Source organism: Schistocerca piceifrons, chromosome 6, assembly GCF_021461385.2.
Source record: "Schistocerca piceifrons isolate TAMUIC-IGC-003096 chromosome 6, iqSchPice1.1, whole genome shotgun sequence".
NCBI lineage: Eukaryota > Metazoa > Arthropoda > Insecta > Orthoptera > Acrididae > Schistocerca > Schistocerca piceifrons.
The window spans coordinates 234,893,332-234,919,810 of NC_060143.1; the positions used below are offsets into that span (position 1 = coordinate 234,893,332).

A 26,479-nucleotide genomic window follows, 5' to 3' on the forward strand; every position below is an offset into this window, starting at 1 on the left:
TCTTTAAATGCTCTGCCAAATTGTTCACACAGTATCATACCTCCCATCTCATCTTCATTTACATCCTCTCTCATTTCAATAATACTGCCCTCAAGTACATTTCCCTTGTATACAACCTCTATATATTTCTTCCACCTTTTACTTTTAAATTCTTTGATTAGAACTGGTTTTCCATCTGAGCTCTTGATGTTCATACAGATGGTTCTCTTTTCTCCAAAGGTCTCTCTAATTTTTCCTGAAGATGATGTCTATCTCCTCCCCCCCCCCCCCCCCTCCCCCCGAGATATATGCTTGTAAATCCTTATATTTGTCCTGTGGCCATTCCTGTTTAGCTATTTTGCACTTTTATCAGTCTCATTTTTGAGATGTTTGTGTTCCTTTTTGCAGTTTTCCTTTGCTGCATTTTTATATTTTCTCCTTTCATCGATTAATTTCAATCTCTCCTGTGTTACCCAAGGATTACCAACAGCCCCCTTCTTTTTACCTACTTGATCCTCTGCTGCCTTCAGTATATTATCTCTCAAAGCTACCCATTCTTTTTCTACTATATCCCTTTCCTGTTCTTATCAACCATTGTCTAATGCACCCTCTGAAACTCTCAACAAGCTCTGTTTCTTTCAGCTTATCCAGGTTACATCTCCTTAAATTCCTACTTTTTTGCAGATTCTTCACTTTTAATCTACAGTTCATACCAATAAACTGTGGTCAGAGTCCACATCTGCCCCTGGAAATGTCTTGCAATTTAAAACCTTGTTCCTAAATCTCTGTCTTACCATTATATAATCTATCTGAAACCTTCCAGTGTCTCCAGGTCTCTTTCATGATTCTTAAACCAAGTATTAACTTTAAGTAAGTTATGCTCTGTGCAAAATTCTGTATGTGGCTTCCTCTTTCATTCATTTCCCCCAGTCCGTATTCACCTACTTCTTTTCCTTCTCTTCCTTTTACTTCTATCAAATTCCAGTTCCCCTTGACTATGAAGTTTTCATTTCCAATAACTAACTGGATAATTTCTTTTTTATCTCATCATACATTTTTCAGTCTCGTCACATTCTGCAGAGCTAGTTGGCATATAAATTTGTACTATTGTGGTGTCTGTGAGCTTTGTGTCTGTCTTGGCTACAATGAAGTGTTCACTATGCTGTTCATAGTAACTTAAGCGTGTTATAATTTTTTTATTCATTATTAACCCTACTCCTGCATTAACCCCATTTTATTTTGCATTTATGAAACTGTATTCACCTGACCTGAAGTCCTGTTTCTACTACCACTGGACTTCTTCACTATGTAACTTTAACCTATCCATATGTAACTTTAACCTATCCATTTCCCTTTTTAAATTTTCTAACCTGCCTGACTGATTAAGCAATCTGACATTCCACGCCAGTTTTGTCTCTCCCCATAATGACATCATCCTGAGAAGTCACCATGCGGAGATCCGAATGGAGGACTATTTTACCTCCAGAATATTTTACTCAAGAGAATGCCATCATCATTTAACCACACACTAGAGCTGCATACCCTCAAGAAAAATTACAGTTGTAGTTTCCCCTTGCTTTCAGCCATTCACAGTACTAACACAGAAAGGGCGTTTTGGTTGAAATGCTGCAAGGCCAGATCAATCAATCAGACTGTTGCCCCTGCAATTAGTGAAAACGCTGCTGCATCTCTTCGCGATATATTTGTCTGGCCTCTCAACAGATATCCTTCCATTGTGTCTGCACCTATAGCTAACAGCTAATGACAAATTAATTCAGTACATTTGTTTACTGATGGTCTGTGACCATCTTCAGTGCTATCAATAATAATCAAAATTATCATACAAAGGCAGGTAAACAGTCTAAACAGTGTTGTGAGCAGAAACTTCTTGAGTTAATGTATGGTATTGCAGTTTTGATAACCAACTTATTAATCCAGTTATTGTAGTAACAATTTTTGCAGAATCTGTAACAGGACAACTTGAACTATGTTCTTTGAGAACAGGGGCTGCAAAATATCTACAAGATAAATCCTGTGCTCATTCTTTATAATTAGAGATCAGGACTTCAATAACACTGTTGTGGGCATTGCATCAGTTGTGATGATGGTCACCAAGATCCCCTTTTGTTTCTTCAATACACTATTGTTTGTGGAGTAACCAAAAAGTAAAAAGAAGTAAGGAGTTACTTTCTTACATTTTAAAGGCTTGTCGACACATTGAAAAATAATGTAGGTATCAACTTTGATTAACAACATGGCATTTGTCTACATGAGCTACAAAGTATATATAAAAACAAAGATGAGGTGACTTACCGAACAAAAGCGCTGGCAGGTCGATAGACACACAAACAAACACAAACATACACACAAAAATCAAGCTTTCGCAACAAACTGTTGCCTCATCAGGAAAGAGGGAAGGAGAGGGGAAGACGAAAGGAAGTGGGTTTTAAGGGAGAGGGTAAGGAGTCATTCCAATCCCGGGAGCGGAAAGACTTACCTTAGGGGGAAAAAAGGACAGGTATACACTCGCACACACGCACATATCCATCCACACATACAGACACAAGCAGACATATTTAAAGACAAAACTCTTTGTCTTTAAATATGTCTGCTTGTGTCTGTATGTGTGGATGGATATGTGCGTGTGTGCGAGTGTATACCTGTCCTTTTTTCCCCCTAAGGTAAGTCTTTCCGCTCCTGGGATTGGAATGACTCCTTACCCTCTCCCTTAAAACCCACTTCCTTTCGTCTTCCCCTCGCCTTCCCTCTTTCCTGATGAGGCAACAGTTTGTTGCGAAAGCTTGAATTTTGTGTGTATGTTTGTGTTTGTTTGTGTGTCTATCGACCTGCCAGCGCTTTTGTTCGGTAAGTCACCTCATCTTTGTTTTTATATATAATTTTTCCCACGTGGAATGTTTCCTTCCATTATATTGAGCTACAAAGTATATTGAATACATTGGATTGTCTTTCAACATGAGTAGCAGAGGGAAATTGACAATAAAATAGAAGTAAATACCTGATGAGTGACTATCAGCTGCACTGTCCCCATACCTGTCAGTTTCAGAGAGTTGTAGCTCAGAACCTATTAAGAGAAGAATTACATTTGTCTGATTTTTTTCCCTTCATACATATCAGTATTAGCATCTGTTAATGTACTCCAGTTGCCTCTGGAAATAACCTGATTAACCACCAACAGCATTATGTCTTTCTATGTTTACTGAAGCCAGTTAACTTCCCAGTGTATTTTGTTATGGTTATTTCATGATGTGTTTCACATATTCATGGACTTTATAACTCCACTCCTGGCAGATAATTATCAGATAACTGGTATATAATTTAAACCTCTTTCTGCCAGATAAGCTTAATATACTGTCAGAGAGCCCATTTTTACTGCTGAACGAACTGACATAGTACTTTGCAAGAATTTTTTTACAAAAATCTCTGAGTGTTTAGAATGTGAATGTCATACTTAGCTTTTGCTAAAGTTAATCTTCTACACTTCACTACTAAATTTAAATTACTGCCTACCATGAAGACATCAGAAATGGAGAATCCACACAAATTTGACAAATGTGTCATCCCCCAACACCTGCCTAGTAACTGCATCTAATATTTCATATATGAGCTAACATTGTTGGATGTTTGCATTCTACTAGGCAGATTTGTGTTTCTCTATTAGTGCATCAGGACCTACTGATACCACCTGCAACAAATTAATGATATTTGTGAAACTTATCAATAATTTCCAACACCTAGCCAAGTGGAGTACAGTACTTTCTACTTCCATGTAAAATCCAACAATTATTTCTACAAACTAGTCTCAACAAAATTACACATGGCAATAAATGTTATATAAAATAGAACACAGTACACAGTATTCAGTGCTCAGTAAATTTATTCTGACTTGTAGTTACAAATTAGATTATTTTAAAGGAATGTATTCTTTTTTCATTGTTGCTTGTATTTGAAATACACACTTGGTTAAATAATTTCCAAAAATTTCTTGATAACTTTTTCTATGCATCCATAGCATTTGAAATACCAGAATACGTTCAATTGCTAAAACAGAAGCAACCAGTGGAGGTTTGAAACACACACAAATGAAAAATTAATGTTAATTTTTGAGCTTATAGAACTTTATTTGTGATTCTTTGTTTGGAAAATGTTGAGGGACAAGGCAGAAACAGAACAAGACAAAATAAAAGTGAATAAGTGAAAGGGAGATCAAAAGTATATTTACTTATTTATTTATTAGGAGAGACCAGAACCAACATCTCCTTCCCTCACTCATGTGGACCTATTTTCTTTCAAATTAAATGGTAACAGCATTATAATTATAATGTAGTTGTGCAACTACATCATACACTTCATGACAAAGTATGGCAACAGTACAAAATCTGGAAGTGTTAATATGAAAAATTGCAAGCCATGAAATGAAAATAAAAATTTCTAGAAATTGGTTAAGTAGTGGTGTAACATAATATTCAGATCTTAATAGAGATCAGTGATCATATTGGCTACTTCTAGAGTTCGACTCTACCAAAACAATGCTTCGCTCGTTTTGGTACATTACATAACTGACATAGTAAATGATAGGATTACCGGTGGTATTGGCAGTGTTGGTAGGGAAAGAAAAATAAATGAATGTGTAAGAGAGAAACTGGTAGCTGATGACTTTTCTTTGTTTTTACTGTTTTTTGTTTTGCACATAGTTAGAACTGCACAGCATTCAGTGTTCATCCATTGTGGATTTTATATCATTACAGAACATAAATTGCATTTTATGTGTAATAATAATTAATTCATCATGTAACTTCTGCCCTTTTATGTATCCAAAGAAATTTCTTTTGATGTAAGTATCATTTACATGTACAAACATAAAAAATTATGTAATTGTTGTTGTCACTTTGTACTTGATAGAATGTCCTTCATTATGATCATAGGCAACTGTTTCCTGTTATTATTGATAAATGCAAAAGTTGTTTATGAATAAAAGAAACATGTTTTATATATGCTTGGCAAGGTATTGAAGTGTTGTTTAAAGTAATTTTTTAAGGAAATTGCATTCAGTGGCACTACATGATAAAGCTGTATTTTTTATTTTGATTATTATTATTATTTTTATGATGACATCCATCTGTTTCACACTGCAAATCAACAATTTTCGAATAAAACCTGAACACTGACAATTGCAGTTTTGCTATAGGCTGACATACAGTTTATTTTTAAGTAACAAACAGAAGAGTAACTATGCAGAACAAAAATTTTCTGCAGATTATGCGGCCATTTACATCCCCTCATTCAGTTTTTAAACACTTCACTTCACTGCTTCCAGTTTCTAGGGGAATCTAGTAAGACACTGAATGCATATATAAAGAAAGCAAATGATATGAGGTAAAGCCCAAAGGGTATGCAACACATCTAAGGTACAGGTAACAAGGATACAATCTTCACTGACCATGGCTACTAGGAAAACTAACATAATCTACACTTACTTACGATAGTCTATGGGAGTTTTACAACTCTAGTTTCTACTAATAGAGGCTAACTACGTCCAGTCTTTAGGACTATGTAAGTCCTAATAAGAAACTCAATATAATTAGACAGATCATATTCCCTACATGCTAATTATTCCACTTACTGAACCAGAGTCTAAGAACTTGTTCATTCACCCATTGGGTATTCTACAGGTAACCACTGAAAATTTTTACATCAATCAAAAATTATGTAAGATACATTTACGAAAATTATTGTAACTATTCAACTAACGTGTAATTTAACATAGACTTGATAACATTCCATATGTAATCCGAAATATATGCAAAATATCTGTACATTGTGCTATTACTAACAAAAAAAGTACTTTCTTCTTACAGAAATATGTTGATTGGTCCAAACCAATGCTGGCACAAGTTGGAAAACTTGGAAAACATTATGATCAATGGGTGCAATCTCCTGTAGATAGAGAGCTGAGATTATTTGAGTCTGATTTTCTGGAGAAACTGTCAGTAACATATTGGTATGTGATACCATTAGTATGGGTTCCTGTGACATCACTCTTCATTCTTAAAGGGATCTCTCATAACAACGAATTTTCTGCAGGTATACTGATTTTCGTAACTTTTCTTTAACAGTACGGTATTTATTGTTGCTTAAACATTCAACCTTTATCAGAAGTTTTAACTGAATGAATGGAACTTCTGATAAAAATGTAACCTCATTTGGAATGTTCATCATAAAAAAAACTGGCTACAGTTCACTTCTACCATGGAAAATTAACACTACTGTTAAGAGGGGACCAATTAGGACAGTTTTAATACAATATGTCAATACATCTAGACTGCTTTAAAACACCTTGCTTTTACTACACATGTTGATTACTTGTCTGATTATTTCCTAACCGGTGAGACACACATTTCTTCAACAATATGCTATTTACAAATACAGCCTTAGTCTACAACACATTCTGAAGTTTCTTTTTCTCATTTTCTAGTTTAATTTATTAGTCCTCTAGACCACACATGATACACAAAAGTACATTACGAAATATGACAATGTGTGGTATTCAATTTCAGAGTGCAAGAAAAAACAAAACTCCCAGGCAAATTAAAACTGTTGCCAGACTGGGACTCGAACCTTGGACCTCTGCCTTTTGCGGGCAAGTGCTCTACCAGCTAAGCTAACCAAGCATGTCTCACAACCCATCCTCACAGCTTTACTTCCACTAGCACCACATCTCCCTTCTTCCACCTGCCTGCAAAAATCAAAGGTCCCAGATGCATGTCCCAGTCCAGCACACAGTTTTAAGCTACCAGGATGTTTCACATCAGCACACATCTGCTAGAGAGAAAATTCATTCAGGAATGGAAGGGGAAAGCTTGTGCACCTGTTCAGTTCAGTGCGCACTGATTCATAAATACTGATTACCAAGCCATTAGGCACACTGCTTACAGAACAAATCACATAAAATTATTGTGTATTTTGAATCTATGTAATCTCCACATTTTCAAATATCCTTAACTGTCTGATCTTGTACATTAAACAATGGAAAATCCAGGATGGAAGGTTAACAGTATTATGAAAAGGATAGTTGCTACTCACCAACCTAAGCAGCCAGAGACTATGGGTGTGTGTGTGTGTGTGTGTGTGTGTGTGTGTGTGTGTGTGCATGTGATTTTTGCCTATTCCTGACAAAGGCCTTGTTGGCCGAAAGGCCACTTTGACAGTCTTTTTGTTGTGCCTATCTGTGACTCAGCATCTCCACTATTTTGTGAGTAGCATCTATCCTTTTCATAATATTGATCTTGTATATTTTATCATTAATTACCTAAATCTCTAAGAAGCATAAAAGCAGTCACTCATTTCACACTCCATGAGGATGAATCAAATAGGATGTAATCTTGATACGTTGCACAATAAAAGGTGTCCCCTGATCACATCTGATGAGGAGTTACTAAGTATAGACACACAAACTGTAGATCTCTTGTTATATAACTCTGTTTCTATCTTTCATCTCATTCTGTATCTCTAGACCCTTTCCATCCAATGCTCCACTCCTACCACAACAATCATCGTAAGGAATTACTAAACAAATTGCCTTTTAGTCAACAAGTAATACGCAAGACATTTTTCCTAGTTTTCATTTTCAAAAAGCAGAAATGTAACATGTCCTCAGTTGAAAAATTTCCTACATTACTGTTTGGAACATGAAAATAGCTCAGCCCTCAATAAAATAATGTGGTCAGAAATGTTTCAATGCTAGTTGACACTACAGTATACCTTTCTTCTCTCACAGATCCTACATTCCCTGCATGGGTGATTGGCAGCTTCCTGTTCGGAGTAGGACTATGGTCTCTCCTAGAGTATACTTTACATCGATGGGTATTCCACATGAAACCTCCAGCAGATTCTCCTGGTCTTATCACATTTCACTTTTTGATACATGGGTTACATCATAAGGTAAGTACCTTAACCATAATTTCTAAACATACCCTGAAGAATACAGCAATGTACATTACTTCTAAATGTTTTCACATTGTTCAAGATGAAATCATTAGACCAAATAAATGTTGGTGTTACAGACATAAAAGTTGTGATGAGAATTTTTCATTTCTTGTGGAAAGTAATGAAAATTCAAAATAAAAGTTCAGTTTATCTAAGACATATAAAAGTCTACTCTCAATAAAAAGTTTAAGTTATGCAACAACTTTAAAAAAGACTGCAAATATCAAGCTCCCTGAACTAGTGTTAGTTCCAGTCAGTTCTAAAACAGTGGTAGAAATTCAAAAGTAATAAAAGCCAGGCAGGCAGAACCCTTGACCCAAGTCAACAGAAATCAGAGAACAATGGAGTTTCCAGCATTATGTGTGTTGCCCACACAAGTAAACATTACATTTCCATTAGCTGGTGGTTTCTGTGTCTTTTTCACTAATAGTAGGAATGAATATTCCTTTGTTTGGAGGATGGAGAACGAATCTCAGCTTTAAAGGGACACAAATGTGAAACATTTAACAAGCACCATGTTGTTGGACCTGAGAAAATGATGATATGTTACATATAAGAGTAATGATTGCAACATGTGATTTTGTTTTAGCAGTGATAGATAATAGTTGTGGTTGTAAGTAAAAGCATTCTCCAGATGGTTCAGTATGAAATTTATCATCACAAAGACAAAGTAACTTTTTCAGTTTACATTGCAAGCGAAAGAAATCATAAGCCCTCCACTGGGGTAGAACTGTTAGATTTAAAAGTATGGTTATCACAAATTCCTTTTGAAAATAAAGGATTAGTAAGCATGAGAGAGCACCTTTGAAGACAGGTTCTTAAGGCAACACTATTGCTAGCTCCTACTGTGCTGTGCAACCTCAGATATGATAGTTGGGATCAGCGACAAAAGAACTGGGTTGATCTTTTTAAAGAAACATTTAACCTATTGCTGTAACCTCTAATTAGCTGTCTGGAACATCATTTATCAGAAACTGAATAACATAACTGCAGAATTTCATATAGGGTAGAAGTTTCCTTATCTTTTATATTTTGCAGCTCTTGCTGATCCTTTCCTTTGGCTGCTTTGTCATCCTTTTTATGTCAAAAGGAGATTTCACCTAAGAAAACTGTAAAACACAAGGGTACCAGATGGCTGGCCAGCACCGACTTCCAGAATGAAATTCAAGTACTACTAATACAGTTTCTCATATGCTTTAAAGTTCGTATTCCATTTCCTCCCCATTTCTTTTTTTCCCCTTTTTTTCTCTCTCTTTACCTTATTTTTACATTTTTGTCTTCATATTTCCCTCTGTCTCCCTCTTTTTGTTTCTTTCTCTCATCTCTTTCTTATTTCCTTCAAGTTCTTAAAAGTAGTTATTCATTCCATGTCTCCTTTTATCTTCCTCTCAAGCCATCTTCCTCTGGATCAAAGATGGCGAACTGATTGAAAATGTACCATCTTTGTACTTGCAAATTCTGATGCCTCCTCCTTAATCTTTTGTCACCCTCACCCTCACAACAGGTAGATTACTGTCGACGTAAGATCTGAGTGATGTGCCCTCCTTCCTCAACATAACCCTCTTCCTTCCACTGTGAAAAAAAAAGTCAGGAACAGATTTTTTCTACTTTTAGTAGCACTTAATTGTGAATTGTAACCATGTAGATGTATCAGCAGTGCTGAATTTCTTCTTCTGAAGGTAAGCATGGGCTAGCAGGCTAGTATCAGCATGGGAGGCTCATTAGAAACCAAATTCCCACCCTGCACTGCCATCTAAACAAAGCTATCAATTCAGCATCAGTCTGCAAAAAGGTGGGTCATATAATGGACACCCACTAGTAGCAAGTGCACCCAGAACCATGAGAGCATGCGGAAAAGTAATGCTAACAAATTTTTGTGTGACAACTCTTAAAGCTTCCCAAACAAAACAAATTTTATGAACGTACTACATCTTTATTCTTCCTGTCAACATATTTCTTTCTCAACATAGTCATCCACGCAACAAGCACATTTCTCCCAAGGAAAGACCAGTTTCTTGATACCATCACTGTAGAATGTTTGACTTTGTTCATAGAGCCACAACCTCACCTCTGCTAGCACCACTCCATCACTATCAAACTGAAGTTCTTGAAGGTGTGCTTTAAATTTTGGAAACAGATGTAACTTGGACTGGGCCAAGTCGGGACTGTATGAAGTATGATCAATTACAGTGAATCTGAAGTGGCAGACTGTTGCAGATCTCACCGCTCTCATGTGTGTTCTGACTTTGTCATGCAGAAGGAGAGGGCAATCTATGTGTGAATGAACTCTTCAAATTCGAAACACTGTTACAGTACACTGTTTCTCATGCACCGACATCATTGCTTTATACGCCACCATGTTACATGCTACAATTTGGAGCCCTCTGGCAGCAGAGGCTTGCAGCTGCAATTATGGAGGCGTGAAGAATACAGATGTAGAATGCTAATAATGTTTGTTTTAGTTAAAAAGTTTTAACAATTTTCACATAAAAAATTTGGAGGCATCGCTTTTCAGAGTGCTAGCTTTTAGCAAACAGAGGTGAAACAAATTTGAAAAAATCAACTGAGTTTTTCAAAAATGACCTAGACATTGAGAGACTGCGCTTACACTTGAATAATATGTTAACCGATATCGCAAATGAAAAACAAGTGGTCTAGCTTTTAGCAAATAGAGGTGAAACAAATTTGAAAAAAGTCAACTGAGTTTTTCAAAAATGACCTAGACATTGAGAGACTGCCCTTACACTTGAATAATATGTTAGCCGATATTGCAAATAAAAAACAAGTGGTCTTAAAAAACATGCATGATGTAAGAAAGTACATTACACAAGAGCTTGCAGTTGGAGAAATGTTATGTGAAGTAGTGATGTGCATTAAGCTTCTCCAAGTAGTTCCAATCACGACAGCAACAGCAGAATGGTCATTTAGCGTCCTTAGACGTCTGAAGTCATATCTCTGATCAACAATGGGACAAAAGCGATTGAACAACTTGGCTGTTGTTCATGCTCACCAAGATGTTTAGGATGAATTGGATATCTGACCAATCATCAACGATTTCATATTCAGTCAACCAGTCAGATGGTCGAAATTTGAACCTTTCTAAAGACACTCTAGCCCTAATAATGGCATTTAGAGCAATATTAAAAATCTTTATAAAATAGAAAATTAAATACATACATAATGTTAAATTTTCAGTTTCAGAATATTAGTACTAGTTTAGTACTGTATTACTATAGTACTGTATTAGTTATTTTCAAATACTTAAATATTTTTAGGGTGTAAGACCCAACTAAAACCCGCTACTTACATACTTTTCGATTGAAAGTATTAGGCATACTGTATTAACTTTATTAACTGTATTAAAGCATTAACTTTGAAATATTGTTTTTATTTAATGAACCCTGAGCCTTATTCAAAGTATGCTTAAATTAGCTACTTCACTTATTAATCCAAGTGTTATTACTGTGTGACAGCAGTATTTCATGTTTTATTCTTTTAATTATAGTTTAGGATTTATTTAAATATAATTTCAGTCTTTTCAGAGATACATATTCACTGCTCCGTAATAGTCTATAAGCATGATTATTACTGTACATTAAATTAGCTTTTTACAAAAATACCGTGTGTGTTTATGTTTCGTTTCTTTTTTTCAAAGCCAAAAAATGTGTCAAGCTTGTCGAGTTTCCCAGAGTTAAAGTTATCGAGATGCCAGTTTTTGAGGTTCTAATGTTGATCATATGACTATAAAATGCTTAAAAAAACTTTAAAACCACTATTTTTCATCTAAAATTTAGAAAATTTCCCGGGACAAGATCCCCAGTATGCCCCCCCCCCCAATATTTTTTATAAGTTGGCACCCCTGGCCCTCTGAAGTAAGAAAGGTATGACAAAGCTGTCCTCAAGGCTCGCTCGAACACCGCTTTGCATTACTGTGTGTGGTAGTTTTGGATATGGTATGCCCTCTGCCCTTAGAACTGACTTACCCAGACAGCTGGCTTACCCAGACACTTACGGACAGGACAGCTCTACATAGTAAGGTTTGATAAAGCTGTCCTCAAGGTTGGTTTGAACACCGCTTTGCAATTACTACGTGTGGTAGTTTTGGATATGGTATGCCCTTAACTTCCTCTGCCCTTAGAACTGGCTTACCCGGAATGTAAAGTCTAACAGTCCACCTAAAGCTGTCCTTGTTGTCCAAAACAAAATTAGCAAGCTACTTTTTCAAATAACGGGATCCTCTTTATTCAGTTTTTCTACGCACAATACAATCATTTAAAAAAGAATTAATGTCTAAATTATTGTTTAATATCTTGTGGTTTCTGTTTTATAACATGCACAGAAATACAAGAAGCAAAGCCATTTGTTGGGGCCAAATTTCAAAGTTGTTTCCAAACACAAATATTCTAAGCTCCTTCCAATTTACAAGAGTTAGATTCTTGTATGACCTGTCCTTCTGCACACAGCATGTTCTGCCCATTCTGTATCCATTACTCTGATTGAATGGTTCTCATATAGTGCATTACTTTTGTAATTTGTAGTTATACCATGCCTCTAACACCACTTACTCATTCTAAACTCCAGCTAATTTTTAAGTCAATGCATTTTTTATGATAAATGTATCCTGATAAACTTAAATGCTCACGATTTTAAAATTGCTTACAGGTACCATTTGACCCAGGCAGACTGGTTTTCCCTCCAGTGCCTGCTGCCATCATAACAAGTATAGTATATTTAATCTACATCATACTTTTCCCTGCTTCACTGGCCGACTTCATTTGTGCTGGATCCATAGCAGGTATGTCTTATCTGCCAGCATTAGAGCTACTTTTCTTAGGTATAGGAATTAGTAAACATTTTATAAATTTTTACCTTCATTTCACTAAGTCTAGATATTTGTAACAATTTTATGCCTTTGCTGCTGAGATATAGATCACAGATCTTACAATTGTTACAACAGAATTGAAGATTTCTGGAGATATTAGCTATGCTATGTGTTTCTTGAAATGTCCATAACACGTGTGAAAGCTTTTCAACCTTTCCAATGAGTGCAGTCATCCATCATTGAACTTTTACAAATTAATAGATATATCTGGGAGCTAAAAGTATTGTCAGCTGATGCCAATATTTTCTACTGGCCAACACATTCATTTTACAAAAGATAATGCTCTACACTTCCTATATCCATTTACACCTTAGATAAGACATTATTTCAGGTTTTGTTCATAAAAGTTTGCTATTACTATCTCGTGTTACCCACCTGAATCTTTGAACTAAAACATCATCATTTTAATTTTTCAGGATATATATCATATGACCTCATACATTATTATCTTCACCATGGATCGCCTAACCCAGATTCATACCTATATGAAATGAAAAGGTACCACAACCAACATCACTTCACCGAACATGACAACGGTAAGTATATAACTGACTGTCATAAGCAAATCATGGTCCAATTTATTAAGGAAAGTACAAAGGTATGAAGGCAAGAATACACATATAAACATCACTAACTTAGCTATTGTTTGAATGTAACAGAGGGCATAAAGTTCAATGCATAGCCGTTAATAGTTCATGGTACTGCAGCTGTTGAAATCAGAAAATAACACTATCCGAGACTGTTTCAATGCCTAATAAAAACAAATTAATTTAACACAAATTAAAACTGACACAGAAAAACTTGAAACATTCAATAATTTGGTCATGCATATATGGTTTACCTTTGTACCTACAATACTTGTAAAGTGCTATTTGATATTGCTCAATGAGAAGGATAGATCAGTGCCATCTATGAGTAATGGGAAATCTAAGATCTCTACACCAATCTGATTCAAGTACTATTGTTGGTTGATTGTATGCAGTGAACTCAATATGAAAGGTATTAGCGCAAAGTTTATGCAAGAGCTGACAGATCACAAACAGGAAAAGTTTTAATGTGGATTTCCACAAGCAATTGCTTGGTTTAGATATTACTTTTCTTCAAAACTAAGCAGAATTCACTCTCAATTGAGGAATGTCTTCTATCTTGTACCAACAAAGCTTAATTATACAAACTCTTTCTACAATAATAATACAGTTACTGTGAAAATGAGGTTAAACTGGTAAGAAGTCAATCATACCAAGACAGAAAGTGAATAATACAAGGGGGAGGATATAGGTTGGATTGGAACTTTGTGATTGTAAGGCACACAGTACTCAGACTGTGAAATGCTTTATGATATGGAAAGCAAGGTGCAATGGAAAGAAATATATTGATACATTTATCCGGATATGTTCCATTAGTAGCACAAACACTGAGAATAGTGTCTGCAGGTCCCAGGGAATCAATCTGAAGCTGATAGTCATAAATGATGGCAATGTATATTTAATGTTTTTTGCTGCATATGCAGGTTTGAGCCACTCGTTTCCTCTTCCCCTCTGTTTTCATTCCCTTCTTCTGTTTGTCTTAATACTGAAGCTTAGCACCGAATTCTGTGCTCATACCACAAAACTCTCTTTCACTCACGTCAATATACAGGAAGAAGTGATCATCAAGACTATTCTGAGAGAAAAGCTTTTCATACAAGAATTATCTTCTGTAAACAGCTTGCAGCACAAAGCTGTTTGGAACTATCAGGACCAGGAACATTACAAGTAATGTTAAATAAATAGACAGTTATTTGTTGTTTTTTCCTCTACAATCATGCCCAAATACGCCACCATGAACTTAATGCATCTCCCATCTCATGTAGATGGATGTGTTGTTAATCAGAGCTAGTGACTACACACTGATAGCAGAGAATATGATTATTAATATGGTTTTTTTCTCTCAATAGTCTATGCTATCACTTACATAAATTAAGTCTGTTTCCTCCTGGAACACACTGTATGGATACCAGACATCATTTGATTACAACCAAAAAATGTCTGTCTTTCTCCCCCCCCCCCTCATGTCACCCTCTCACAATCCTCTCAAACATAACAACAGATTCCTTACTTCTAAAAGTTAATTCATTTCAATCATGGAGATCTGGATCACTCTGATGGTCCCAAGACGGACTCCTCTCAGGCTACTCTTTTTGGAAAAAGTCTGCTAAAGCCATGTAGGATTGTATGAGGACTGGGGCAGTGTTGCCAAGTTGGGCTTGGCCAGGGACACTCTCACAAGCAGAGAAGGGTGGATGGGAGCACTGTCATGGCACTATTGTCAGTTATCAGTGATCTCATATTGCATTCAGATGATCCTTTTTCTCAATCTCTCGAGCACATTGACAGTGTTGACTATCTGCCCTTAGGCTACACATTCTTTGTAAACTTCACATTTGTTACTGAAAAAGTCTCTAACACCCATACTTCACTGCCTGTAATGACACTGTACAAAAATTAAACACACTAAAACAGTTCACTCACAGTCATTCATTATTCATCAGTTATTCTTGTGGTTGTCATCCACATACTCATTTGATGGTTGGTGTTGAAAAGATCCTGAACTTGACACAGATCTGTGTCAATTTTTCACTGATGGCTGTCCACAGTGAGGACCGTCATTCATCTCTTCTTGGCACCCCTTCAACTACTTCAACCATTTTGAAACTAGAGAACATGGCAAAAGCAGAGTCCTCTCAGACTTTCGGATTCATTAGGAAGGTGCTGACAAGACTTTTCTTGAGGTTAGGACAAACTTTGTTGACTTCATCAAGTGTTACGAAATTGCGCTATCAGGAGGTTCCATGAAACACCAATACTGAGGCTCCCGAGCTCAAGGCAGACTAAACTGATGACATTACTTTCCAGATTGCACATTGTATATAAGTGTATATTATCACAATTCTGAATTATGTATGTTATAGTAAACATGAATCAAATTTTTTGTCAACATGTATTTAGGTGTGCTCATCACTGGTTATATGAGGAGTTTTCATATCTTTGGCTTTAATTTTCCTATACACACCATTAACTTGGATAAAAACATAATTGAAGAAAGGAGTATCAAATTAATCATGACTACTACTAAACTAGTGCTAAAAACATCTATGGAAACATACTTAGAAGTGTTTGTTTCTTTTCTGAAAATATGTCACCCTCATTTTTAATAACATCTCGTTTTCAGGGTTTGGTATCTCCAGCAAGTTTTGGGACTACATCTTTGGAACAAGAATACTGCTGCGAAAACTGAAATGGGTATTGCGATGGTGATGTTGAACAGTTTCCAGTTCCAATGTGTCATATATTTATTTCATTCATGTATATGTGTGCAAAGACCACAGCAATTCAGTGTTCAAGAAACTTGTAATTTATTTCTATATCTGAGATCAACGTTGTTTATAAGTCCACTGTGTGGGCTAAAGAGTTTACTTTGTGCAAAACCGAAAGACAAGGCACTGTCTTGTATGAAAGGTCTGGGTATGGATGTCAGTTCAGGTATGACCATGTCCACAAGGAGGAGGAACACCACTCTGGCCAAGCATAACTAAAACTGGCATGTCTAAAAGACATTCATTTTTGCTTAATGACTTTTTTACATTAAAGTGTTTTTGTTTCCTTTTTTAACTTACAAAGTGTCTTGCCTGTAAAACATGCAAGTTTATTTTCACCAAGTATATGGGATTCCACCACAGGCTGACAGACAACACAGCTGAATAATGTGATCAATCTTTTGTTTTAAACTGAAGAGTTTTATCAAATTTTTCTAATTAAAATTAAACAATGTATGAATTTTTAATGATTCGATTATTTTGTTTTGCACCTGATTTCTAAAATTTGAGATACAAGCAAAGGACACTACTCTGAATTTCATACTGCTATGAACATTTATAAAAGTGGTAGCCAAGAGAATACTTGGAAACAACTAACCTTTTAGTGTTCTAAGATTTGTATTGAGCCATATCATTTTCAATATGAAATTTTGTTTATAATCACTAAATTAAAATTTTGTAAATTTCTGTAAATTAAATTCTTGCTGGTTAAGAACAGATCCATATATAAATATGGCAATATGATGGGAAAAAAAGAAAAGAAACACACGGCAATATGTTACTAAAACAAACAAGACAATATGCTTTTCTACAACAATACGTTCAAAGACAGAACTTATCTCTTAAAGAAATGTGAAATTCAGCTTTTACAGCAACCCCATGTGTGGTATATGTAACAGAACAGTGGCAGTTCTCCCAACATTAACAGGTCAAAGTGTTCCAGAAGAAAGTGTCATTCAAGTTCCATACTTTCAGTGTGAAAATGTGGTGCCTATTTCTGAATTGTGATCAATCATTTTATTTATAAAAATATTTTCCTGTGTTGTTATTTTCACAAAACCTCACTTGACATAATTATAACCAAAAGCACAGCACAGAATGTGCCAAGAAATAACAAGGAATATGGAATATTATCACAGGTAAATAACACTGCAACAAATACTGTATCACATACATTAATTGCACATTATATTTCCCCAGTTTAAAACAGAAATCACCAAAAAAAACTTACTCTTGTCTCATTTTATAGCATTTGCCATAAGAATGCAGCCTGCTTTACCTGTACTGGAACACTGGGGTTAGATTGTACAGTTGACTTGTACACAATACTGCAAATTCTGGCTGTCAAGATAGTGGCCAATAGTTTTTAAATGTTTTTCTAAAACTAAGACGCTGAGTTTAACTCAAGAAGTCTTCACAATTTATCATTTTTTAAATGTGTTGACAAAAATACATTAATATTACACTTACCACAAATAAATAATTTTTTTCTGCAAAAAAAATGTAAGATTCTCTAGCACAATATTTTAGACACTTCACTAGCACAATATTTTACACACTAGAAACTTCAGACAAAAACAGAAATAGTTGAACAGAACATATTATTTTTGTACAGAAATGGTATTACATTCAATTTCCAACAAAAATGAGAAGGCAAGAACAAATACTGTCTCCTTGTGATAAGAGTCACAAGTAATGAACACATCAGGGTGTGTATGGGCTAACTTAGGAGGGGAGATTATACAATTCAAACCAAAACACTCATTGCTTACATTTTAGAAAGAAACAATAATTTGAAAAAGGAAAGGATGAAAATGTTAATTGCAACATATAAGTTACCTCAAATTAATTATCTCAAACAAGAAACAAAACACATTGCCTTTAATTTTTAAGCTGAGTATCTACAGGTTGAATCTTGTCAGTCTTATCACTATGCAACTTCTCTGCTCAGATCAAACCATCTCTAGCAAGTCACATGTTTTCACAAACACGTAAATGCCTAATGTTCTTATTCCTGATGTTCTGTCCTGTCCTGTAACACCCTATACCAATACTCCTTTGTTAACAACATTTGCTGAGTTTTTGGAAAACTTCAAGAGCCATGTGTTAACCATCACTTCTGTAAAGTTCAATAGGATCCAACATGAACTCTTTTTACTTCAACATCTGATATTCACATTTTTTGGAGATTTAGTGTTGTTTTATGAAGGGTTTCATCTCGTATAATAATGTAAGTAATGTCAACTGTATAAATAAGAAAATCATCCCAGAAACATGAGAGAAAAAACATGGATACAGTTGTGTGTGGGTGTAGATTAATCAAAAGATAAGCCGAGTTAGAGTGAAGCTGGAGGATGGAAAGCATGTAGACAGGGGTGGAGGTAGATGTGCAAGTGGAGGTGCATGAAGATGGGTTAGCCAAGTTGATGTCAGGGTGCTAGCACAATCAAAGGATGTGTTACAAGGACACATCTCATCTATAGAATACAAAGAAGTTGGTGTTGATGGGAATCCAAATGCCACAGGTCATTAGAAAACAACTATAGTCACACACTTTGTGCTCTGCCACTAGTTGGTCAACTTTAGTCTTTGTGGTTGTCATTCATTTGTGTGGGCACTTAATGCCAAGATGCACTTAATGCCAAGACAACAGACTGTGTTAACATTAAAGCAGAGTTGATATATGACATGACTGCTTTCACAAGTGGCCCTGCACTTGATGGGACAGGGACTGGAATATACTGAGCTAAGCTATATCAGGGACATAGAACAGGTTTTGGATTTGGGTCTTTTATCAGGATACAACCCATGTGACAAGGGGTTGGTGCAGGTGTAGCCTACAGATGGATCAGAATGTTTCACAGACTGGGAGAGTGGCAAAGTTGTTCCACTCTGGAATGATATGGGTAACAATGAGGGTGATCCTTAGTAGATCATTTGTGGAGGTGGTAAGAGAATTAGCACCAGGTGTGTATATATAGCATGGGAAATGTTTTGTGAACTAGGTTTGGAGGGTAGCACCTATCTGTAAATATCGTCAGCACACTGGAAAATGGATTTATTGTAACTGCACATGCACAATCTACAGGTGGCTTGACTGTAAGGTGGGTGATTATTCTCCTCAAAGGAGAAGGAGTTATGGAATTATGTGTAAGGACATAGTTTGACATGTCAATGAGAAATGAAATGGCCATTTGGGGTTGGCAAAATGTTGGGCAATGTAATGTTCGATAGGGGCAAGGTTGTGGAATTGGAGTACGTTACCATATAGTGAGGTAGTGTCTACAGTGACACGCAAGGACGCATTTGGTAATGAGGTAGGACAGTGGACAGGAAATGAAGGAAGTGGTTTCTATCCACAATTCAGGAAGAAGTTAAGTAGCAGGCAATAAGTTGGAGATGTTGGTCAACTTGGGCAGAGATTCTTTCCATGGGAGTACAGGAATAAGTTACAATGGGAGTCCAAGAGAGCCAGGATTTAGGATAGGGAAGGAAATGGATTCAAGGAATGACTATAGTTCCTAATTGATAATTTAACAACAGAGTTGTGGGTTTTTGGGTTCTGCGCTTTGTGGGTTGATGCGAGAGAGTTTCAGGGAATGTGACAAATGGAAGAGGTGATCAAGGGTCTGGGCACCAGGGGGGTTATTGTGGAGGGGAGGGGACTTGGTCCCCAGGGGTTGGATACGTTGTCTTGAGCAGTGGTATTCTGTGGCAAGTGTAGAAACACAATAAATTGGATAACTACTTTGAGATGATATTTGCAATGTTGTTCTAATTATTGGAAAGCAAAAAACTAACTAATTGGAATATGGGATGTAGGAAATTGGGTTGCAAAATACGAGAATCTTAAAGGGACGCCTGTGCCATGGAAATCTGATTCTGTAGTACTGCATTTCTAAGGAGTACAGAATGGCAGAGTCTGAAGATTTAGGGGGTGGGATCCAGAAAATGGAATTTTTATAGTTGGTCATTAAGGAATTCCACAGCTGGGGCAGCATTAAAGAAAAATGATGTGGAAATAGGTCTTTGCTGGCTAGGGATAGAAAGGCTTTTCTGAAATGATACAAGTAGAAGGGGGCAGGAATCCATTATGAATGAGTGGCAAATATAAGGAGAGATAAGGAATGTAAGTTATGTTGGAGTATGATCCTTGCGAGTAAATACTGAAAGGAATTACTGGTAATACACTAATAGTAGAGTCATAGGAAGAAGGTGCCTGGCAGCTGATGGAGCTGTTGCCAGCTTTCAACTGTGAAATGCAAATGGCTGTTGGCAAAACACTAAAATCTTCAACACAATAATGACACACTGAGGCACTACCAAACAAAATCACATTGCATGACTGTTTGAGGCTGAAATGCAAAGCAGCCACAGGAGTCCCACCACAACTATCAGATATCTTCTTTCACCAACTCCAAAGAGGTACACACTAAAAGGAAAAACATGAAATAAACATGGGAAATAGGTGAACCAAACAGTGAGATCACAATAAAAACGTCTGTTGGAAAACATTTGGTGACTTTCCAGTATCATGTAAGTACTTGTGCCTGCAAATGAAAAACGAATTGACAGACACAGGTTTTTTTTTCCAACATCTTGTTGTTTCTGATTATTATATTTGTGTCTTGCAGACTACAGTAGATCCTAGTTGGTATTCACATAAACTGACAGAAATTAGTGGATTCTCAGTGGAACTAGTGAAATTATTCACAAAGAAACACATTGCACCAAAAACACATCTTCCAAGTTTGGAAAAATCAATTAGGACTATCAAGAACATCAAGACAATCCTGTTGCGTGAAAACTGCAACACACATAACTGTAAAGCTCATAATACTTGCTTGTGTAGAATATTTAAGTGATATTTTGCTGCAAAATTTTCAGTCATAGACAGCAGAAAACTCACTTAAGCAAACTATAAAATTATGAGACAGGATTCCTGGTCAGTACTTACCTTCAGAAGGCAAAATTTTCAGTACTGCCAATAGACACACAATAAAGTACAAGAAACTATTTTCGATTTCAAAACTATTCCTTCCTTTCTCAGTGAGACAAGTTTGGTGTAGGTTGAAAAGAAAGGGTAGGTCACTCAGACACAGGGATGAGAGTCAGAGCATATTGTTCTGAATAGATTTTATGTAAAGTAAATTGGAACAGAACAGCAGGATTATTGTTCATTACAAAATAACAGCCTCAATACTCATTATTTATAATAACTATTAACAATCATACAGTGAATATGGAATGAAGACCCAACCAATAACAAGAAGCACAAAAGCAGAACAGATGAATGTTTTAGTTTTATTACACAATTTTTTTCACAAGATAAAAAAACAAAACAATATCACCCAGTTACACTCTTTGCCAATACTGTAAATCTCATGCTTATCCCTCCATTCTCCCTTCTGTTGAAAATGAGCTAGCCTTCTAGATCTGCAACATTTGCAAAAAACATTTGGTGGGCTAATACCACATTTTTAAATGATAGGTCTGAGAGTCGCTCTCTATTAGCTAGACAAAATACACATCCCTTAGTCAACTGCTGTACTGGCTCCAGCAGAAAAAAGCAAGCTGGTAGTAAATGCTGTATAAATTGATCCAGTTCTTAGGATAATTACACCAATGTAACAGTGCTGTTAATTTGTGTCAGGCCTTCCAATACTTTTCCTAACCATGCTCAACTGTGGGAAAGAGCTTTTATTTGGTGGTGGGTTGAGTCTTGATGTAAGGTACACGAAAGGTTCAAACAGAGTGCTCCTATCCATGGCATTCACTTCAAAATGCTTTATTTTCTCCCTTGCAGCCCAGTGAGCTGCCTTACTGGCAGTATTCTCTAGATTGCCAACTTCTGACTGTTTAATTCTATTTCCAATAACTACTAGCACCATCTGAAAGAAAAGAGAAGCACATTAACTGCAATGTGCAAACTTCATACAAGCATGTGTATACGTATTTGACAACAAACTAGTATTAACTGAGAAGGGAGGGGGGGAGGGGGGGGGGAATGAGGGTTTGGAGATTGATGAGTAGGCAATAAGATGCTTAAAATTGACATGTATATTCACTCCCATCAAGAATACTCCTCCCAGGCTATATGGATTGCCTAAAATTCATAAGCATAACACGTCACTTCCCTCAGTTGTGAGCAACACTGTGGTGTCAACATACAACTTGGTAAATCATCTGGCAGTGCAAATGAGACCTTTAGTAGGAAAATGTGGGCACCACATATGTAATTCAGAAGACATTCTTCACAGGTTCTAGTACCTCTAAGAGGCTCCCTAAGCCTCATCGGAGAAAAATTCAGACCAACAGTAACCAAAGTTTTTGGATTAGTACTTACGTCAACATACTTTCTGTTCAAAGGGAACTACTACGAAAAACAGATGGAGTAGTGATGGGCTGTCCGCTATCACCAGTAGCTCTCTTGCTTTTTTTGATATGTAGATAATACATTCATAATCTGGCCGCACGGACGACAACACCTCCAAGACTTTCTGCAGCATCTGAACTCACTGCACCAGAATATCAAGTTCACGATGGAGGTAGAACAAAACAACCAGATTCCATTTCTAGATGTGCTCGTCAAGCAAAGACCAGATGGCACACAAGGACAAAGCATCTGCCGTAAGTCGACACATACAGATTTGTACCTGCATGCCTCCAGCTGTCACGCTTCTTCACAGCTTGAGTGTGTTCTGAGCACACTGATGCATGTAGCAAGCGAAATCTCGAACTGTGACAGCCTAGCAGCTGAATTGCAGCACTTGCAGGCCATGTTCTGCACAAACGGTTACAACAACTGGCTGATAAAACGCACCTTAAGACCAAAGAAGCCGAAACCGCAGCCTTCTGAGGATGAAGGCAAACCAGTTGAGACAGCGATCATACCATATGTCGGGAACACATTGGCAAAGATCGGCAGAATACTCAGAAAATATAAATGTCAAGTGCATGTTTCGCCCTCAATCCAAAACAAAAACATTATTACGATCAGTCAAGGACGACTTAGGACTCCGGAAACCGAGAGTTTACAGCATCCCTTGCCAGTGCGGGGAAATGTAAATAGGCCAGACCATCCGGATGGTACAGGAGAGATCTAGTGAACATAAAACGCCACATAGGCAATGCACAGCCGACCAAGTCTGCCGTGGCAGAGCACTGCATCTCACATGGACATGACATGAACTACGATGGCACAAAGGTGTTCTAGCAATTGAACACCTTCTGGGACTGTATCCTCAAAGAGGCAGTGGAGATCTGGCTGCATGACAAACTAATAAATAAAGACAGTGGTTTCCAGTTAAACAAAGCCTGGGATCCAGCTATGAGTATGATTAAAACACAACGACAGTCTACACATAAATCCGCTCCTGTCAGGACACCTGAAGAAGAAGAAGAAGAAGAAGAAGAAAAAGAAGAAGAAGCATTGTCACCACGGTGGCAGAGTTCCACATGCGGTCGTAGCCGCGGAAGGACTGCGGCCCATGATCTGTTGCGGGGTGCCGTGCTTCCCCCACCACCCAGCACCGCCCTTCCCCCACCACCAGCCGCAGACCGCTCGGAAGTGGGCTGCGGGGAGGGGTGGAGATTATATAAAGTCGGCATCCATCAGAGATCAATCAGACACCAAGAACGCCTGAAGATGGAAAGAAATTGGCTTGCCAAAATATCGCGCCTTTTGGACAATGCTACCCGGCTGAATACCTGAGAAATTTTGAAGATTTCTGTATGCCGGGAAAACCTAAGATCAAACAACTGCCACATTCTTTTTCTGTAGACATGTATCAAACAGGAGACGGGTTTAGGCGTATAATGATTGTCTCTAAGCTCTGTCAGCCATTTGCTGCAAACCTTTTCCATAAATTTAAAGGAACAACAGTGAAATAATGTAAAATTACCATCAACATTGACTTCACCAAATTCACATTATGTAACATTTTACCTATCAAACATATCATACAAACCAACACACCATCTGGAGCAAATGCACTAAACATCATTAACAAAAGGCACTCAAGTCATAGATGACATGCTGTATGAGGAACACATTGTCGGTTATCAGACTAGAAACATGTAAGAAATACATAAAGGAAGAGGTACTGAAATGAACATAAAGCAAAAACAGTTTAAAATTAACATATCTCTCAATATCTAGCAATCTACACTTTGTGTTTTTTAAAATAAAATATGAAATAAATAAAATTCTGAAAACTGTGTCATTGTTTAAGCTATCTTGAGGAGAATGAAGTATCTGCACCACAGTTAACCCACAAATCCTATATTGTCTTACTGCAGGCACAGATCACTCACTTATCTAGCAGTCTCAGGCTACAGTGTGAACTCTGCAGAGCAGATTTTAGTGTTTTTTTATTCTCCTCTTGTTTTGCTTATATTACAACCTAATTAGCACCACAGCTAGGCAGCTATTGAGTGAACCAGGTGCAACGGGTAGCAAATAGTAGCACATGTCGACACGAATGATGCCTGCCACTTGGTTTCTAAGGCCTTCCTCAGCTCCTTTCAGTGGGCTAAAGATATGGTGAAGGCAAGTAGCATCACACGCAGGGTGCAGACTAAGCTGACTATCTGTAGAATTGTACCCATGATAGATCGTGGTCCTCTTGTTTGGAGAACCCCTCCCCCACTTGGGATCAGAGATGAATTGTCTGCCAAAATCGAAGTTACAACGGCCACAATGTTCTCAGAGAAACATCATTCTCATAGATCAGATAGAAAAGGTTAATATGATATTAGTAAACCGCAGGAGCATCCAAGGTCCAAGAATTAGTATCACCGAAGGTTATAATTCCCGGATTGTATTAGGAACAGCAATGAAATCATAAGTTCAGATTGGAATATTTATCATGAGGGTAAAACTAAAAGTAAACTCCGCCCGAACAGGCCATGAAGGCCCAACGGTACCAACCAACCATCATGTCATCCTCACCCCACAAATATCACAGGATGCGGATATGGAGGGGCATGTGGTCAGCACACTGCTCTCCTGGCCGTATGTCAGTTTTCGAGACTGGAGCCGCTACTTCTCAATCAAGTAGCTCCTCAGTTTGCCTCACATGGGCTGAGTGCACCCTGCTTACCAACAACACTTGGCAGACTGGATGGTCACCCATCTAAGTGCTAGCCCAGCCCAACAGTGCTTAACTTCCTGAGGCAAGGTCGTTGGCATCATAAGGGTAGGTTAGCAAAAATATTAAAGAACTCAAAAATATGTAGCGAGGTTATCATGGATTCCAAATGTGAATTAATCTAGGCGAAGTTAAGCATCAAAGGTCAGTCAAAAATCGTAACTGGATGCTTTTATGGGCCACATGGGTCAAAGGCTATAGTGCCTCAGAGAGAACTTTCAGAATATTGTTAATAATTTTCCTGATCATACTGTTGTAATGGCAGGGGAGGGTGTAGGGGTTACTTCAACTTGTCACAAATAGACTGGGAGAGTCATGCTATCAAAACTGGTGCCAGTGACAGGGATACGTTTGACAGTACTCTAAATGTCTTGTCCAAAAATTACTCCAAACAGATAGTCAGAGAACCAATCATGAAGGTAACGTCTTGGACCTCCCAGCAAAAAACAGAGCAGATCTTATCAAATCAGTTACCACAGAGGAAGCTATTGGTGGTGATAAGGCTGTGAAAGCAACTATGACTACAGGTTTTGCAAGGAATGTTAAGAAAGGTACGAAGTTGTTTTTGCTTAGAAAGAGTGACAGGATCAAATTGCTGAGTATCTGAGTAGGCAGCATCAAATGGTCAGTGATGAGGATGAAGATGTGGAGCATGAATGAAAAACCTTCAAATGCATCATTCAACATGCCTTAGACAAGTATGTTCTGAACAATGTTCTGAACAAGGTTGTACAAGATGAGAAAGACCCACCATGGTTTAACATCCATGTTGGAACACTGCTATGTAAACAAAGAGAGATTCATCACAGCTTCAAGAGAAGTCAAAATCTAGCTGACAAACAAAAGCTGAACAAAGTTAGAATTAGTGTAAGAACAATGGTCAGATAGGCTTATGGTCAACTTTGGTTTATTGGGAGAATTTTAGGAAAGAGTGGTTCACCTGTAAAGGAGACTGCACACAGGATGGTGGTGCCACCTGTTCTTGAGTACTGCTCGAGTGTTTGGGATCCATACCAGGTCAGACTGAAGAAAGACATCGAAGCAATTCAGAGAGGAGCTGCTATGTTTGTTACCGGTTGAAGATGCATCTTATTCAGGCCATTCACA

General features: G+C 37.2%; 2 protein-coding genes across 5 annotated transcripts in view; one reads left to right on the forward strand and one right to left on the reverse strand.

Annotated features, from left to right (window-relative positions):
- The window catches only part of LOC124803048 (fatty acid 2-hydroxylase), a 509,122-nt gene extending 492,435 nt beyond the window's left edge, over nt 1–16,687 (forward strand). For all 3 annotated transcript variants that reach the window (XM_047264166.1, XM_047264168.1, XM_047264167.1), the window contains 5 exons: nt 5,856–6,081; nt 7,775–7,938; nt 12,646–12,778; nt 13,282–13,401; nt 16,076–16,687. In XM_047264166.1, the coding sequence (XP_047120122.1) occupies nt 5,856–6,081; nt 7,775–7,938; nt 12,646–12,778; nt 13,282–13,401; nt 16,076–16,161 (729 nt within the window). In that variant the 3' untranslated portion in view covers nt 16,162–16,687. The remainder of the gene's footprint in view (nt 1–5,855; nt 6,082–7,774; nt 7,939–12,645; nt 12,779–13,281; nt 13,402–16,075) is intronic.
- A 692-nt stretch (nt 16,688–17,379) lies between these two features.
- Nucleotides 17,380–26,479, reverse strand: part of LOC124803049 (NF-kappa-B inhibitor-interacting Ras-like protein 2) — a 75,051-nt gene continuing 65,951 nt past the window's right edge. For both annotated transcript variants that reach the window (XM_047264171.1, XM_047264170.1), the window contains one exon: nt 17,380–22,111. In XM_047264171.1, the coding sequence (XP_047120127.1) occupies nt 21,860–22,111 (252 nt within the window). In that variant the 3' untranslated portion in view covers nt 17,380–21,859. The remainder of the gene's footprint in view (nt 22,112–26,479) is intronic.